General features: G+C 33.3%; 1 protein-coding gene across 7 annotated transcripts in view; it reads left to right on the top strand.

Annotated features, from left to right (window-relative positions):
- Positions 1–17,936, top strand: part of ATRNL1 (attractin like 1) — a 746,554-nt gene that overhangs the window by 139,300 nt on the left and 589,318 nt on the right. For 6 of the 7 annotated variants that reach the window (XM_026494203.4, XM_026494204.4, XM_057308391.1 and 3 more), the window contains exons 11-14: positions 5,847–5,931; positions 7,430–7,638; positions 8,825–8,943; positions 12,617–12,749. In XM_026494203.4, the coding sequence (XP_026349988.2) occupies positions 5,847–5,931; positions 7,430–7,638; positions 8,825–8,943; positions 12,617–12,749 (546 nt within the window). Of the gene's footprint in view, positions 1–5,846; positions 5,934–7,429; positions 7,639–8,824; positions 8,944–12,616; positions 12,750–17,936 lie in introns of those variants that run through there. The other variant, XM_057308394.1, reaches the window with a different exon arrangement.

Raw genomic sequence — 17,936 nt, 5'->3', positions numbered from 1 at the left:
TAATAGGAGTGGCCAAAATAAAGAACAGAAAACTTTAGGTGAGAGGGAAATTATCATGAGTAATTCAACAAAAATATCTGGGCTTCAAGTACATGAATTTTCAGAATAAAAGATTTCACTAAGCCCCAGAAGAGACTTGCAACAAAATCTATCATGAAAAGTGGAGATAGAAAGAAGACCTTAAGAGCTTATATATAGAGAAAAGAAATAGGATAGGGCCTTGCAAAAGCAAATCCAGAAGCCAGAAGATTGGAGGGTAATGCCTTCAGTATCTGAAAATGCTTTCCAAGTGAGAGTTCTAAGCCCCATCAAATAATCATGTAAGTATTGCAGTGGAATAGTTACTTTCAGGATTGCAGCCTCTCAAAAATTTACTTCCAATGTACACTTTCTCTGGAAGCTATAGAATTATGTTTCCTACTAATATACTTGTTTAAATAAACAAATACAGTTGATAAAAATTAAAATTGAAGAAATAGAGTAAATAATAAGAGGTGTGCAGGGAATCCTTACGATGCTGCAGCAGGCCTAGAGACAAGTTTGAATTGCAGAAGAAAGATGGAGTTTTAGTAGGGATGTCTTCAAGAAGTAAATGAAGCTGTTAGATAGCTTGATAGACTAGAAAATATTGTGAAAAGGCATACAAATTTGGTAAAGGGTCAGGGATGAATTAGCAGATCTATAGAAACCTAAGCAAAAAAAGAAAAAAATGATTTGCCGGGAAAATAAAAAGTTGTTCAAGGAAAAATGAATTATAATATGTTCCATGGCTCATCTGTATATAGAATAATATCTAATAAATACTGAATATTCGTCTAAACAAAATTATAAGTACATGACGAGGATGGAGGGAAGTATGTGTGTACATGTCTGCATAAGAGTTAAAAATTCATCTTTTAAAGAGAAAGATATCTGAAACTAAGAACTAAGTATGCCATTTAGAATAAGGAGATAAATAAAAAACAAGCATTGGGAAGATTAGGGAGCAGGAGAGTTTTTTGTGATAAACCTTGTAGGATAATTTGGCTTTTGAACTTTGCACATACATATCTTTGGTTGAAAACAAACAAAATAAGAACATACCAAAGCAGTACAGAAACTAAGTGAGGCACAAATTAGTGGGTCAGGCATAAGTATTAAAATAATGGTTCTGGAAAGATTGGTATATGGTAATACACAGAAAGATCTCGGAAATGTGATATATGGGAAAAATTAAACTAGATCCCTGGAATAGATGCAAAACTAAGTTCTAAATGGATTGAAGATCAAAATGGTTGAGGCCAAACTGTACATCCTTTAGAATAATATTAGAGATTATCTTTAAAATCTTGAGTTAAGAATCAAAAGAATAAATCATGAAGAAAATGATAAGTTTGATCAGGTTTATGTACAAACTTTTGTGAAATAAGACGCTATAAACTACATGAAAAGACAAATCACAGCATAGGAGAGTATATGTTAGTGCATATAATTAGCAAAGGATTGATATTTAGAACATTTAATAAAGAATTCTTAAAATTATCAAAAAACCTAAATTCTGGGGGCACCTGGCTGGCTCAGTCAGAAGAGCACAAGTCTCTTGATCTTGGGGTTGTAAGTTTGAGCCCCACTTTGGGTGTAGTGATTACTTAAAATTAAAATCTTTATTAAAAAAACCCAAAAAACAAAATCAAATAAAAAATGGGCACAGACTTGAACAGTGATTTTGCAGGAGGGTGAAAAAAAATGACCTATTAATGTGAAAAGATGCTTGATCTTACCAGTAAGTAGGAAAAAAAATAATAAAACCATTCATCAGATGGGTAAAAATTTAAGTCTGAGAGAGCTACATAATGGAGAGAATGTGAAATAAGAAGAGCCGTCATGCACGGCTAGTGTGAATTTAAGTCAGTGCAACTACTTTGGGGAGCGAATTGGTAAAATCTAGTAAAATTGAACTTGTGTCTTTCCTTAAACCTAGTAATTTTCCTTTTAGAAATCTATCTGGAGAAACTCTCAAAATTTGCAAAAGAAGATGTGTGTAACAGTGAACAAACCAACATGACTTGTGGTAGGAAAAATCTGAAAAAAAGTCTAAATGACCTTTAAAAGGATAAATATGTTTTGGTATAATCATAATATGGAATGCTATAACATGATTAAAACGAAAACATAGCACCACGTATGTAAGTCTAAATGGGTTGTTTAATAGACTTTTCTCCAAAGAAGATATATGAATGGCCAATAAGGACACAAAAAGGTGCTCAACATGATGGATTCATCATGCAGATGAAAATGCAGATCAAAACCACATTGAGATACTACTTCACATCTTAGGATGGCTATTATCAAGAAATAGAAAATAACAAGTGTAAGTAAGGATATAGAGAAACTGGAACCCTTGTGCGCTCTTTGTTGGAATGTAAAATGGTATAGCTGCTATGGGAAAGAGTATGGGAGTTCCTCAAAAATTTAAACAAGACTTAACCATATAATCCAGCAATTCCACTTTGGGTATATACCCAAAAGCATTGAAAGCAGGTACAAGAACAGATATTTGTACACCTATGTTCAAATTAGAAGCCACCCAGGTGTCCATTGATGGATGATTGGATAAGCAAAATGTGGTATATACGTACAATGAAATATTATTCAGGCTTAAAAAGGTTGGAATTCTGACACATAGTACAACATGGATGAACCTTAAAGACGTGGTAAGGGAAATAAGTCAGACTAAAGGAATAATACTGTATGATTTCATTCATCTAAGGTACTTAAATTAGTCAAATTTATGGATAGAAAAGTAAAATGGTGATTGGCAGGGGCTGGGAGAGAGGGGAATGGGGAATTATTGTTTAACAGGTACAGAGTTTCAGTTTTGCAAAATAAGAAAGTACTGAGATGGATGGTCGTGAAAATGTGAATAGACTTAATGTCACTGAACTGCACACCATAGAAATGGTTAAAATGGTGAAGAGAAATAAAGCAAAACTTAATGGGTTGAAAATAAGCAAGTTGCAGAAGGACGCGTGCTGTATAATATAATATACATTTGTATTAATACAAAGATTTCCCATCTATGAAAATTACTATATATGTATCATACATATAGAAACATTGATAAGCGAATACACAATAGTATTTGCATCCAAAGAAGGAAGACCTAAAGAAGCTTGAATTGGAATGGGAGTACACAGGGAGCCTAAGTCATCTGTAATAATTTATTTCTTTAAATAATCTATAGTAAACATGGTCAAGTACTAAGGTTGACAAATGCCATTTTTTAGGCTGTTTTGTGCACTGAAAAAATTTCGTCTTTTACCAAAAGAAATTGGCTTATGGAGTTAGAAAAAAACTTCAGGAAGCCACATTTTTAGTTAATGCTTGTCTTTATTCTTAGCTCTTTTTTTCCTAACTCCTTAGTTTTTCTGAGCATTTCTATGGTTCTCACCTGGAAGAGGTGCTTTCCTTCTGCCCGGTTTGTGTTGGATGCTGGGCCAAATTACTTACCTTTTAGGCCTAGATTAGCTCAGATTGTTGGGTCACTTTCTTTTCTGGACTCCACATTGTACCTAAATGATCTTAAAGATTCTTCTTTGGAGATTTTTGTAACAAATTGGTATCTGGCAGTCTTACTCTTATTCTTTTCTGTTTCATTTCTTCGAAGCATATTCAGGTTTCTAATTCTGTTGTTGGAATACTACAGACAACACAATTTGTAAATCACTGGCTGTGTGTGTGTGTGTGTGTGTGTGTGTGTGTGTGTGTGTGTGTGTGTTGGGTGGAATGATTGAAATCTATCTGGCCTAACTTATTTACTCTCTCTAAGATTTCCATCTCTTTCTTTTTCAAAGTCTGTGCCTTTTACAGGTCACCCTTTCTTTCCAAATGGGAGTAATCTTTCAGAATCTGCTACAAATATACTTTTAAATATCAAATACTTGTAAACATAATTTATAGAAAAACAAAGGTAATGAAATGGGCCTCAAGCAGATTGTTTAACTTCTCTGGGATCTAATTTTTCATTTTCTTTTTCTCTTTCTTTCTTTCTTTCTTTCTTTCTTTCTTTCTTTCTTTCTTTCTTTCTTTCTTCACTCCCTCCCTCCCCCCCCTCTTTCTTTCAGATTTTATTTATTTATTTGACCGGGGTGGGGGGCGGGGGGGGAGAGGGAGAGAGCGAGCACACAAGCAGGGGGAGCAGCAGAGGGAGAGAGAGAAGCAGGCTCTCTGCTGAGCAGGGAGCCCCATGCGGGGCTGTATCCCAGGACCCTGGGATCATGACCTGAGCCGAAGGCAGCTGCTTAAACCAACTGAGCCACCTAGGTGCCCCTAATTTTTCATTTTCAACATGTGATAATACCTGCTCAATCAACTTCATTGGATTCTTACAAAGACCATTTTAAATTATGTAGATGAATGCACTTGGAAGCTATTTGGTACTACACACATGTAAGCACACTTCTTACATGAGCTGTAACATGTATAATTGACCAGACTGTTAATCCTATGTATAGGCCACTTTCATAGTATTTCCCAAAATGTGATATTCAGAGCATTGGCTCTTAGAAATGTTAATGTGAAAAGTATGACATGAGAAGTGCTTCTGTGGATAAAATATTGGGAAAGCACTGGGTTAGGTATAGTTAGGGTTTTATACCTCCGTACACTCTCTTTTGAGAGTATTTCATAGACAGATGTATTTTGTGAACTAAAGAGAGAAATTATACAAACTAAGGAAGAACCTCTTTTGGGGGTATTTGTGTTCTTTGGAATAGACTTTAGGAGATATAAATTCAAGTGGGTTTTATTTTATTGCTGTCTGTTTCCTAGTTTCATTTTCTAACTATGATTTTGGTTTTTTTAATTTCTTTGATCTTCATTAGTAGTGATAGTGAATTAAAATCAAATTATTATTTTATTACTAGTGTTATAGACATAATTACATAAATAGGAAAACAAGTAATTTATTACTTTAACTTTGAAAACTAACTGTATTTTAGATTATTTTCCTGTTCCTAGAGGGGTTCTAAACTACCTAAAAATAAAATTTGTTTTTAAAATCTTGTTATATCTGTGTGTTTTTATTTAATACCACTGCCTGCCTTTAGATATGGCATGTCTAAGTAGATGAAATCTAAAACACTGTCCTGAGAATGTTCCTAGTCACTGAAAACTGAATCACTTGACATCTCAAAAGCTACATTACTGTATGTGTCAGTTTTGAGGCTGGGCTATATTGAAATGATACATAGTTTTCTATTACCATTTTTTCCATATTTTTTATATAGTTCATGAATTATTTAGATTTTTTATTTTTTCTAGATTTTTGCAACTGAAGTCATTCTCTTTTACATAAAATGAACACTATTATTTTGAAATATCGAATCATTAAAATGATTTAAATATTTTATTTCAATGATTCCATTTTTAGGCATTACTTCACTGAATATTATATATTCCATTTAATTTCGTAAGCATGCATGTAAAATTTGGTTTAGTGATTTAATTTTCTAATTTTCTAATACGCCCAGTATTGGCGTTCATGCAGTTTACTATATGAGTCTTGATTTATTTAATAGAGATATGTCTTTGGAATTATCCTTCAATATAAACTATATACCTAATTTTTTTTCATTTTGATTATTCTCATACATTTAAATTTATTTGTGAGAATTTTATGCAGAAGTTGTTTTTATTTAAGGAATGATGCCAGTGAGTAATGAAACTAAATTGTAGGTCATGGCAAGTTAAGGAAAGGCTTCCTAATTTTAATTATCGTATCTTTAATTTGACCAAAGATGGTTTTATAGTATTTATCTTAATTTATTGTTTTATTTCATTTTTTGTTTTGCTGTTCTCTTTTCTAGCTTGCGATGAATGGAAAATATTACCGAAACCAAATCTTCATAGAGATGTCAACAGATTTGGACACTCTGCAGTTGTTATTAATGGGTAAAAAACATACATTTCTCAGTCATACTATCCATATATTCTGTTACTCTTTTTAAAAATTATCATTTGTACTTAATGGCATTGGGTATCCCTAGTCTATCATGGAATACATTTTAGTTCATTAACCATATCCTTCATTCTTTTGTATTCAAATATATTTTAGAGAAAGAGAGCGGTCAGAGTGCTGATATAAAACTAAAAGATACTTTAAAAAAATCATCTTGCCTTTTCTTTTTGTAGAGATCAGACAATGAATGACTTCTTTAAAAAAGATCAAACTGAAATGATAGAAAGGCTAGCCCCATATTTCTATCAAGGAGAACAAGGAAAGTGAGAAGAATTAGAGTCTCATTCTAGTTCTGTCATTAACTATTTGATTTTTGACAAGTCCCTTAACCTCTTTGGACTTTAATATCTTTATATCCCTTGGGATTTTGGATGGGATGATCATTAAGTTACTCCTTCCTTTAAGTTAGTATCATTTTTCTACTTTTTTTTTTTTTTAAAAAGATTTTATTTATCTATCGGAGAGAGGGTAACCATAAGAGAGAGATCACGAGTGGGGGTTGGGAGGGGAGGGTAGAGGGAGAAGCGGACTTCCCGCTGAGCAGGGAGCCTGATGTGGGGCTTGATCCCAGGACCCTGGGATCATGACTTGAGCCAAAGGCAGATGCTAAACCAATTGAGCCATCCAGGTGCCCTCATTTTTCTGTTTCCATAGCAAAAATTTGGTAATGTGGCAGGAAACGACATGTGCTAAGCTCATTCATTAGCTTAAAATTTGTAATTCATAATGACATTTTTATAAGTTTATTTTATCACCACCTTATTCTAATTATATAAAAGTTCAATATGATACTAAAAGCAGGTAGAGTTAACTACAATGAAACTATGTAATTCATATCAGTTTGTTTTCAAAACAGTAATAAATGAAATTCAGATTTATATGTAAAACCTCTAGGCTTCTCTGTTGCAATGCTCTGTTTAGTTGACTTTTATTTTACTCTTTTTAAATAATAAAAGATAATATTGAAGGATTTTCTCATCTTTTCCACTTATTAATAATATTGTTAGAAATAAAAATTATGCTCTTTTAAGGCATGTCAGACTTCTTTGGCACTGGTAGTTGAATTAATTTAGTAATTGTCTGGACTTACCTTTCCAAATTGAAGTTTTGAATGTCTTTTTGATATTTTACTCCTGGTCTATTTCATAAGAGGATAGTAAAACACTGAAACACAGACTCTGTATCTAATATCTAAATTCATTGTCAATATTCAAAAAGTGTAATTCTAGATAGCTGTTCTAAAGCATATCTTATTCATGTATTTTTCTATTTTCTATTTCTAAAAATAATTTTCTGTTTTCTAAAAATAATTGTTTTCTACCTTGATAAAATGTAAAATGTGTATTTAAATTTATTTTTGAAACATATGTTAGACTTTTCTTAATATTGTTTCTTTAAGATTCTTTTCTATTTTTTTCATTTTTTTGACAGGTCCATGTATATATTTGGAGGATTTTCTAGTGTGCTTCTTAATGATATCCTTGTTTACAAGCCTCCAAATTGCAAGGCTTTCAGAGATGAAGAACTTTGTAAGAATGCTGGTCCAGGAATAAAATGTATTTGGAATAAAAATCACTGTGAATCTTGGGAATCTGGGAATACTAATAATATCCTTAGAGCAAAGTGCCCTCCCAAAACAGGTAGTTTTTCTTTTTTTCTTCCCTCTCTGGCATAAAGCTTCTCTACTTGGCTAGAAGTAGTAATACATTTTGCTTTTAAGATTTACCTTAGTATAGCTTTTAGAAATTAAAAATTCATAGTCCTCTAATTAGGAATTTTAATGTTTGAACTTAGCAATGATTAATAATTTAATATTTTTATTAGCTATTTTTAGTTTTCTCTTTTTAATTCTATATGTAATTTTATACGTATCAATATTTTATGTGTAACATGGTCATGTACATATATTTTTATATATGAACTATTTTCCTATATAAAATGCTTTGTAAAATGCTCCTGTAAAAAATGCTTTGAAGTGTACTCTAAGAAATACTGTGTTTCTAAGAAATACAGTGAAAAAATTTATTCTGCATTTAGTAGTTTTTTTCCTTCTTTAATATTGCCAAACCAACCGCAGAGTTAAAAGATTTCCTAGAATTTTGATGACTAATGTTTTTGTTTAATACTTATTTATAAAATAGCCCGGGGAAAGGTATTAAGGAGGGCACGTATTGCATGGAGCACTGCGTGTTATACACAAACCATGAATCATGGAACACTGCATCAAAAACTACTGATGTACTGTATGGTGACTGAGATATCATAATTAAAAAAATACTGAATAAGTAAATCAAACATGAAAAATTGTAGTAAATATTTACTTATGAGTGAATGATTTGGATAAAATTGTTCAATTTTCTTTAAATGGGTGGGGGTTTTATGCATTTTTTTATGCTACAATTAGCGACGTATTTTCAAATTTTGCTAGTCTATGATAACTCAGATGTCTCTAAATATCTTTATGAAGAATGATAAAGAATGAGTATTTGTTACAATGTTTCTTTTAGATGTGTAGTAATTTTTTTTTTTTTTAGTAAAATACCTATAAGTCTCCCTCCCCCTCCATACTGGATAAATTTTAAATGGCAGTAGGATCCTGGTAGATTGAATAATTAAAATGACTTTAGGAGGTATCTCAAAACTTGGAAACACAATTCAAATTCAATATGAAGTAAACTTCATATTGAAGATGTTATTTTGATATTGGTCATATTTATGGTGTAAAAAGTCTTAGTGATTCTTAAACAGATGTTAAAAATGTGTGAACTAAGAAGTGTGACATTTTCTTTCTCAACCTGATGCGTTCATCTCCCATTTGTACTGCAGCTGCTCCTGACGACAGATGTTACAGATACGCAGACTGTGCCAGCTGTGCTGCCAATACCAACGGGTGCCAGTGGTGTGATGACAAGAAATGCATCTCAGCAAACAGTAACTGCAGTGTGGTTAGTACTTAACGGTGACGTGGTTAACATGGCTGCTTTCTAATCACTGGCTTGCCATTTCTAGCACTGCACAGATAGCACTTTACATATCAAGACACTTAGGAAATATGGAGGGAATCCCTCACTGTGTTGTTGTAAATTCACTCTAGTTTCTTGTTCACATTTGTCAGTCTAGATTCCAGTAACTTTTACTTCCTCCCATGTCTTTTAAAAAAAGACTATAACTATAAATGTAGTCTTCTGTGCTGATAGACATATTATTTAGGTAAGTGTTGGAATGATTTCCATGGGATTCTGGTCAGACATGTACATGTCCCATAGTGGTGTGGTCTGATGCTTTGTTTACATGCTTCGTATGTAAGTTTAACCTGAGGTTGACAGTGGTAGTTTCCCTTTATCTCTGTAGATCAGTGGTTCTCAACCAGAGGCAGTTTTGTGCCTTAAGGGACATTTGGCAATGTGTGTCGACATTTTTGGTTGTCACAATTGTGGGGCTGCTCCTGGCATCAAGAAGAGGCCAGGGATGTTGTTAACATTCTGTAATGCATGAACTCTTCCACAAAAAACAAGTATCTGCCTCAAAATGTCAATAGTGTTGTTTGAGAAACCCTACTTTAGGTAGACAACTGAAAAAAAATTACAAAATTAATTTTTATGGTAGATGAAAATGGATTAAGAGCAGCAAAGTTAACCTTTTAAGTGGGTACTATCAAAATATCACATGTTTTTAAGATGTCAACAGTTTGAAAGAAAATTTCAAAAAGTATTAATAAGTATAGCATTAAAAGGATTAAAAACTGTAGTAAGACCAAGGATTCTGTTACTGGGTTATTCCTTAAACAATTAAATGGTGTGCTTACCTATTTTCAACTAAATGTAACATACATCATTTCTTTTTTCAAATTTTTAATCACCGAAAGTATTCACTTGTACGTGGAGGTAAAAGGTAAAGAAAAGGGAGTTTGAAAACTAAGTAAAAAATTTTTATTATGTCATCAAAAATTTTCTGCAGTAAAAAGTCCTATTTCAAATATTTGTTTTATGGTTCTACACTAAAATAATATTCAAAACTTAAATGCAGGAAATTTTTCTATTATTAACTCATCAGATTGAAACTTTTGCTTTCATACATATTGTGTTAAGTATATACTTTCCAGCGATATAAGTTGCTTTAAAGACAGATCCACTTCAATTTTATGACTTTTAACGTTAATAGGACATGACTCTGCTTTGAAAATTTGAATTACTTTTTTATATTTGCATTAATGTTTATTTAATGGGGGTTATTTTAGTGAGTACTGTGGAAATAGGAATTAAGTAAAATAAAGCATGTGAATAAGGGAGTAAAATGAAGAATGTTATTAAATAAAAAATTGTAAGCAGATTGTGTTTAAAGCTTTGTTGGATAACCCTGAGTTTAGACATTGTGTTTAGACGTTAATACTAAGTGAAAATATGCATACCTCAAAAACTGTGTTATATAAATTGCTATCAAGTATTCGTCTCATAAAGTGACCTTAGACTTTATATTTTATTTTTTATAATGATGTGTTAACAAGGAAAGCACTGGGTGAGATAGTATAAGTGAGCAGATGGTACTCATTTGTAATTTAGACTCTGATGTAATGTCTTTTAGATGGTTTTATCAGAATGTCTGGTGATTAAGCTAAACCAAATGCTAATGGTTACAGAAAGGTCTGTGAGATTTTAGTGTAAATGGTGTCCATTGATACCCTATTTTGTTATTTAGTCGTATTTATTCCAAGTTGCACATTTTGTGCTCAAGCAGCTCAAATAACCTGCTTACTTATCTGGTTCGTTAGGCCAAAAAATATCAGCCATGTTTCAGAATAACAGTCAGCTTTCTTTCATCATTGATTAAATTGGCCCTGTGTGTGATTGAAATATAATTTCACCTATTATACGGGTTCAGTGTAATGACTATTGTTTGTAATGAAGAGCAGTGGAGTTATTTGGATGGTGGCTCTAATGACACTATTGTTAGTCTAAAGACTGGCATTAAAACTGTTCTTTCTTTTATCCTAACAAGTTGTTTAGCCATTCTCCTGTCATTTTTACAGGTTTTTCTATTTATCAGATGATTCGAGTAAATTTATTCCCTTTCCATTAGCTGACAAATGTTTGGAGCTATGCACTAATTACTATATAGAATAATGCTAAGATTTATATCCTATAAGAAGAAAGAAAGCTACGAATTAGAAAAAGTAACAATAAAAAATATATATGTTCTGAATGAAAATATGGTGGTTGAATAAGAGTCACAAAGTAATTTGAGATTTAAAAAATGTATCTTCTCTGATTTTTTTTAGAATGAATAAAGACAAACTTTATCTACTTTTTATCTCTTACCTTATAGTATATGTAATTTGCTCTAAAGAAATTAACATCTTTGGAACTGAGGTGACTGCAATGTATTTTATGTGGGAAAGTATAGCAGTTTATAAAAAAATATTTGATGAGTGACATTTAAATTAAGAGGATAAAAGTTGCTTAAACCATTTTTATATATGGGATAAGTATAACTAAATTTTAACTGTTAACTTTATTGACTGAAAAGAAATATTTAGCTCCTTTAGTTAATGCCTGAGTTAAGCATTTGTATCTATAGAGAAAAAAAGATTGAAGTGGGGCTCAGGGTTCAGCATAAAGTTCTTTATGTTTTTTTCTCAAGAATCATGGAAAGAATTGAGTCAAATATTTTTATCATAGATATTGATGACATCATGTGAAATATCTGAACCCTGGTGTATGTAGGGAACTCCCACAAAAGTTCCTATGTCGCCTATTTCTTTCTCTTTTTTTTTTTTGACCTTCAATCTTTAATCTCTTAATACTGAAATTTAGTTGACATCTGACTATGTTGTATGGTAGGTTTGATCAAAGTCTGACTTCTGAGGCTTCTTTGCAGCCACCATAAAGTAAATGTGACAAATACAGGAGAAATGTCAATTAACCAAAATGATTATTTAGTGTCTGTAGAAATAAAATTAGTTTGAGTTATTGCAAAAATAATTAATCTTAGATTGTATTTGATTTTGATAAAGTATCTCTGTACTTTTTACTACTTATTTCTACTTCATTTCTAGGGGTTTGCATGATAGTTTTATTATGACTAGAATTCTTTCGTGTAATCATGAAGAGAAATGACTCTCTGCATTGGCTTTATTTATTGAATTGGAAGCCCATTATCAGATTCAGTAGAAAAGGTTTTCATTAGATGGTTTCTGTTTCAAATTGCAGAATTTGCACATTTTTTCCCAATAAACATATATCGTAGTTCCAACAACTATAGTTTAAAGAAATGAGTAAAAAAGATTCTGAACTGGATTTGGGGTTAGAAATCTGAATTTTAAAATTCACCTGATGGGGGCGCCTGGGTGGCTCAGTCCCTCTGCCTTCAGCTCAGGGCATGATCCTAGGGTCCTGGGATCGAGCCCCTCATCGGGCTCCATGCTCCACTGGGAGCCTGCTTCTTCCTCTCCCTCTCCCCCTACTTGTGTTCCCTCTCTCACTGGCTGTCTCTCTGTCAAATAAATAAATAAAATCTTAAAAAAAAATAAAATTCAACTGATGATTTATATATACAATGAAGTTTAAGAATTATTGCTATACAAAGGTGAAAAATAACATGCTTTATCTTTTAACTTTCTAGTCTGTGAAAAACTACACCAAATGTCATGTGAGAAATGAGCAGATTTGTAACAAACTTACCAGTTGTAAAAGCTGTTCGCTAAACTTGAATTGCCAGTGGGATCAGCGACAACAAGAATGCCAGGCTTTACCAGGTAAAGATTTCAACTTGGTAAATGAATTTGATGGTCCACAGATGAATACCATTAAAATAAAGAGCATTTAGTAAGAACATTCCAGTTTCTAAAATTAAATTAATAGCAAATAAACAATAACATTGGAGTAACAATAACATTATTTCTGTAAGAAAAATTTGTATGTTTTCTTCCGATTCTTTTAAGATGTTCAGGATTTCTTGTAATTATTATACTAGTGCATTCATCAGAATCCTTTTCAATTAAAAAAAATTATGTCTTAAAAACAAAATAATAAGCACTCAGACTAATATCGAGATTTAATGAATATTAACATTTCAACCTATTTGATTGTTTTTAAAGTGCCCTTTATCTTTGAAATACTGGGAACCATTTTTTACTGACTACCTTATTATTAATGATAATTTTTATAAGTTTTATATAATTTAATGAGAATCTATGTTGTGTAAACCAGAGAAAAGCCCATTTAAAAAAGCAATTTCAATTTATTTTTTACACATAACACTCTTCTTAGTAGACACTAAGAACTCTTCCTTTTAGGGGCGCCTGGGTGGCACAGCGGTTAATCGTCTGCCTTCAGCTCAGGGCGTGATCCCGGCATTATGGGATCGAGCCCCACATCAGGCTCCTCCCCTATGAGCCTGCTTCTTCCTCTCCCACTCCCCCTGCCTGTGTTCCCTCTCTCGCTGGCTGTCTCTATCTCTGTCAAATAAATAAATAAAATCTTTAAAAAAAAAAAAAAAGAACTCTTCCTTTTAAATATAAAGGTAAAATCAGAAAATAGGGGAGTAATATAGGTATTTAACTAGTTCTATCTTCTTGTTATACAGGTAAACTGAGACATACACTGGTTAAGTGACTTGCTCAAAGCTGCAAGGCTTGTAAATGGCAGATTTAACTACTAACTGGGTGTTCAGTTTTTGCCTTTCTCTATCCAGTGGTTTTTGTTTGTTTTGTTATATTTTTTTCAAAAAAATTTCTGTGCCTACATAATTCTAAAAAGTCCTCGAAAATGCCATCAAGGGATTTATGTCATGCATAGAAGTTCATCTAATAAAATAAAAATTAGAATGCCTTTAAAAGCACCATTCAGATTTTAGAATGTTTATTTAAATTTTGGGTTTTGTTTATTTACTGACCTTTAAAATTTTTAAACAGTGATATGTGCACGTGTGTTCACTTTGAAAAAATTATGGAATATTAATCCAGTTCCAGAGTTTGAGAAGCAATAGTGAGATGACACTAAATTTGAAAGTAATTGTGATATCTAAGTGTTAAATTCTAAAATCAGCATGTAGATCAGTAAAAATACAAAGTTGTTTTAAAAATCTTGGACCAAGGGGCACCTGGTGGTATAGTCTAACCGACTCTTGGTTTTGGCTCAGGTCATGATCTCAGGGTCGTGAGATTGAGCCCTACCTAGGCTCCGTACTGGGCATGGAGTCTGCATAGGATTCTCTCTCTCCGTCTGCTTCTGCCCGTCCTACTCCATGCACACTCTGTCTCTCAAATAATGTTTTTAAAAAATCTTGGACCAAAATAAGATTTGACTGAAGGAATATATATATTTAAAGGAAGATTGCTACAATAAGAAGGGAATTTGATTGCCAATAGAAGTTTGGGAAAAGAAGTGAAGTCACATTTGGTACTACCCATTTACTCATTTCCCAGGAAAGAATGTTAGTTTGGTGTAAGGGCTCCACTTGGCCAGGCTATTTTGGAGAATAATAAATACCATACAGTAAATGCAATAAAAATTACATTATAAACTAACTTCCCTTGTTTTATGTTCATATTTACTAGGCAGCAATTTGGGTATATATAGTTTGTTTTCCACTAAGCTTGTCTCTTGGAAGTGAATGCTCTAGATGGAGGACCCCGTCTATCCAGAATTGGATTTTTCCATGAACATTTGTGAATTGCAGTTTTCCATTGATCTCGTATAAACTTGGCAATGTGAATTTATCTCACTAAACTCATTTTAAAAATTTACTGCTCCCCATTTAACTTTGAAGCTGAGTTAATGCTCAATATTAGAAAGCTTACATTCAGGTCAGCGGTACGCTTTAGTTTAGCCCCAAAGACCCATGTGTTTGTTTTCATTTGTACGATTTGTCAACCAGGTGTTTTTGTCTCCTAAATCCTTTCTTGATTCAGTAAGGTAACAGAAGCCATAATTAAACAAAACTTTTGTACTGTTTCCTTAAAGTGATTAGGTACTTTGCTATATTGCTATAGGTGTAGCCTGAAAAAAAAAATGTGTTTTAAACAATCTTATTAAATGATAATTATACTTTATTGAGGTATTACTATGTTCTAGGTACTATTCATAGTACCCAATTCAATAGGATAGCAGTTATTAAAGAACAGGAGTCCCGTGCTCATGGACTCTTTCAGAGGGTCCCTGAGGTCAAAACTAGTAATATTAAGATATTATTTGCTTTTTAAATTCTGATTTGGTCATGGGTTTACTATGGAGTTTTCCAAAGGCTATGTAATATATGATTCCAACAGATTGGAGAAGTAGATATGAGAATACAATTGTCTTATATTAAACCAACATTAAGAGATTTGCAAAAATGTAAAACAGTGCTATGCTTTTCACTATTTTTTTCTGTTTTAAAATAAAATCTGCTTTTTATTTTAAGTTGTAATGTTTCCCCCCCAACATTTTATTATGAAAACTTTCAAATGTACAGAAAACTGGAAAGAATCATAGAGAGGACACCCACCCAATACCCTCACCCAGATTCTACAATGAACATTTTGCTCTGCTTTATCTCTGATCTGTCTGTCCATCCCCCTATTCATTCATTGGTTATCTTAATTTTTTGATGCCAGTGGCCTGATTTGAATTGTCAGCCTCTCTTAGGAAGAGAATTTGATGACACATCTCTTTTGGGCCTGTATCTAGCATAAAGGGACAAGACACTCCAAAAGCTGAAAGTGTGTTTGTAATGAATTTTTAAATTACAATTTTATTCCATTGTATATATGGACCACAACTTCTTAATGCAGTCATCTGTTGAAGGGCATCTCGGTTCCTTCCATGATTTAGCAATTGTGGACAATGCTGCTATGAACATTGGGGTACATATGGCCCTTCTCTTCACTACATCTGTGTCTTCGGGGTAAATACCCAGTAGTGCAATGGCTGGGTCATAGGGTAGCTCAATTTTTAACTTTTTAAGTGACCTCCACACTGTTTTCCAGAGTGGCTGTACCAACTTGCATTCCCACCAACAATGTAGGAGGGATCCCCTTTCTCCACATCCTCTCCAGCAATTGTTGTTTCTTGCCTTGTCAATTTTTACCATTCTAACTGGCATGAAGTGGTATCTTAGTGTGGTTTTGATTTGAATTTCCCTGATGGCTAATGATTTTGAACATTTTTTCATGTGTCTGTTAGCCATTTGTATGTCATCATTGGAAAAGTGTCTGTTCGTATCTTCTGCCCATTTTGTGATTTATTTGTTTCTCGTGTATTGAGTTTGAGAAGTTCTTTGTAGATGTTGGATACCAATCTTTTATCTGTAGCATCATTTGCAAATATATTCTCCCATTCCGTGGGCTGCCTCTTAGTTTTTTTGACTGTTTCCTTGGCTGTTCAGAAGCCCCATAAGTAGTCCCATAAGTTGTAGTCCCATAAGTTCATTTTATCTTTTGTTTCTGTTGCCTTTGGAGATGTGTCATGAAAAAGGTTGCTTTGGCCGATGTCGTAGAGGTTGCTGCCTATGTTCTCCTCTAGGATCTTAATGGATTCCTGTCTCACATCGAGGTCTTTCATCCATTTGGAGTTTACCTTTGTGTATGGTGTGAGAGAGTGGTCAAGTTTCATTCTTTTGCACGTAGCTGTCCAATTTTCCCAGCCCCATTTATTGAAGAGACTGTCTTTTTTCCACCGGATGTTTTTTCCTGCTTTATCAAAGATTAGTTGCCCAAAGAGCCGAGGGTCCATTTCTGAGTTCTCTATTCTGTTCCATTGGTCTATGTGTCTGTTTTTGTGCCAGTACCATGCTGTCTTTGTGATCACAGCTTTGTTGTACAGCTCGAAATCTGGCATTGTGATGCCCCCAGCTTTGTTTTTCCTTTTCAACAGTTCCTTGGCGATTCGGGGCCTTTTCTGGTTCCATACAAATTTAAGGACTATTTGTTCCAGTTCTTTGAAAAATGTCCTCGGTATTTTGATCGGGATAGCATTGAAAGTGTAGATTGCTCTGGGTAGCATGGACATTTTAACTATGTTAATTCTTCTGATCCATGAGCATGGAATATTTTTCCATCTTTTTGTGTCTTCCTCAATGTCTTTCAAGAGTGATTTATAGTTTCTATAATATAGGTCCTTTACGTCTCTGGTTAAGTTAATTCCAAGGTAACGTATGGTTTTTGGTGCTATTGTAAATGGGATGGATTCCCTAATTTCTCTTCTTCACTCTCGTTATTCGTGTATAGAAATGCAACTGATTTCTGAGCATTGATTTTGTATCCCGCCACATTACTGAATTGCTCTATAACTTCTAATAGTTTGGGAGTGGATTCTTTTGGGTTTTCCATATAGAGTATCATGTCATCTGTGAAGAGAGACAGTTTGACTTCTTCTTTGCAGATCTGGATACCTTTTATCCCTTTTTGTTGTCTGATTGCTGTTGCAAGGACTTCTAGTACTATGTTGAATAATAGTGGCGAGATTGGGCATCCTTGTCGTGTTCCTGATCTTAAGGGAAAGGCTTCCAGCTTTTCCCCATTGAGAAGGATATTTATTGTAGGCTTTTCATAGATGGTTTTTATGAGATTGAGGAATGTACCCTCTATCCCTACACTCTGAAGGGTTTTAATCAGGAAAGGATGCTGTATTTTGTCAAATGCTTTTTCTGCATCTATTGAGAGTCATATGATTTTTAAATTTTTCTTTCTGGATAAAATCTAAGACTCCGATCGATTTGTGAATGTTGAAACACCCTTGCATCCCAGGGATGAATCCCACTTGGTCATGATGGATAATCCTTTTAATGTACTGTTGGATTCTATTAGCCAGGATCTTGTTGAGGATTTTGGCGTCCATGTTCATTGGGGAAATCGGTCTGTAATTCTCCTTTTTGATGGGTCTTTGCCTGGTTTGGGGATCAAGGTAATATTGGCCTCATAGAATGAGTTTGGTAGCCTTCCTTCTGTTTCTATTTTTTGAAA

This window comes from Ursus arctos, unplaced genomic scaffold (genome assembly GCF_023065955.2).
Source record: "Ursus arctos isolate Adak ecotype North America unplaced genomic scaffold, UrsArc2.0 scaffold_7, whole genome shotgun sequence".
NCBI classification, from domain to species: Eukaryota; Metazoa; Chordata; class Mammalia; order Carnivora; family Ursidae; genus Ursus; species Ursus arctos.
The sequence above is the reverse complement of the archived record's forward strand: the minus strand, read 5'-3'. Positions and strand labels throughout refer to the sequence as shown.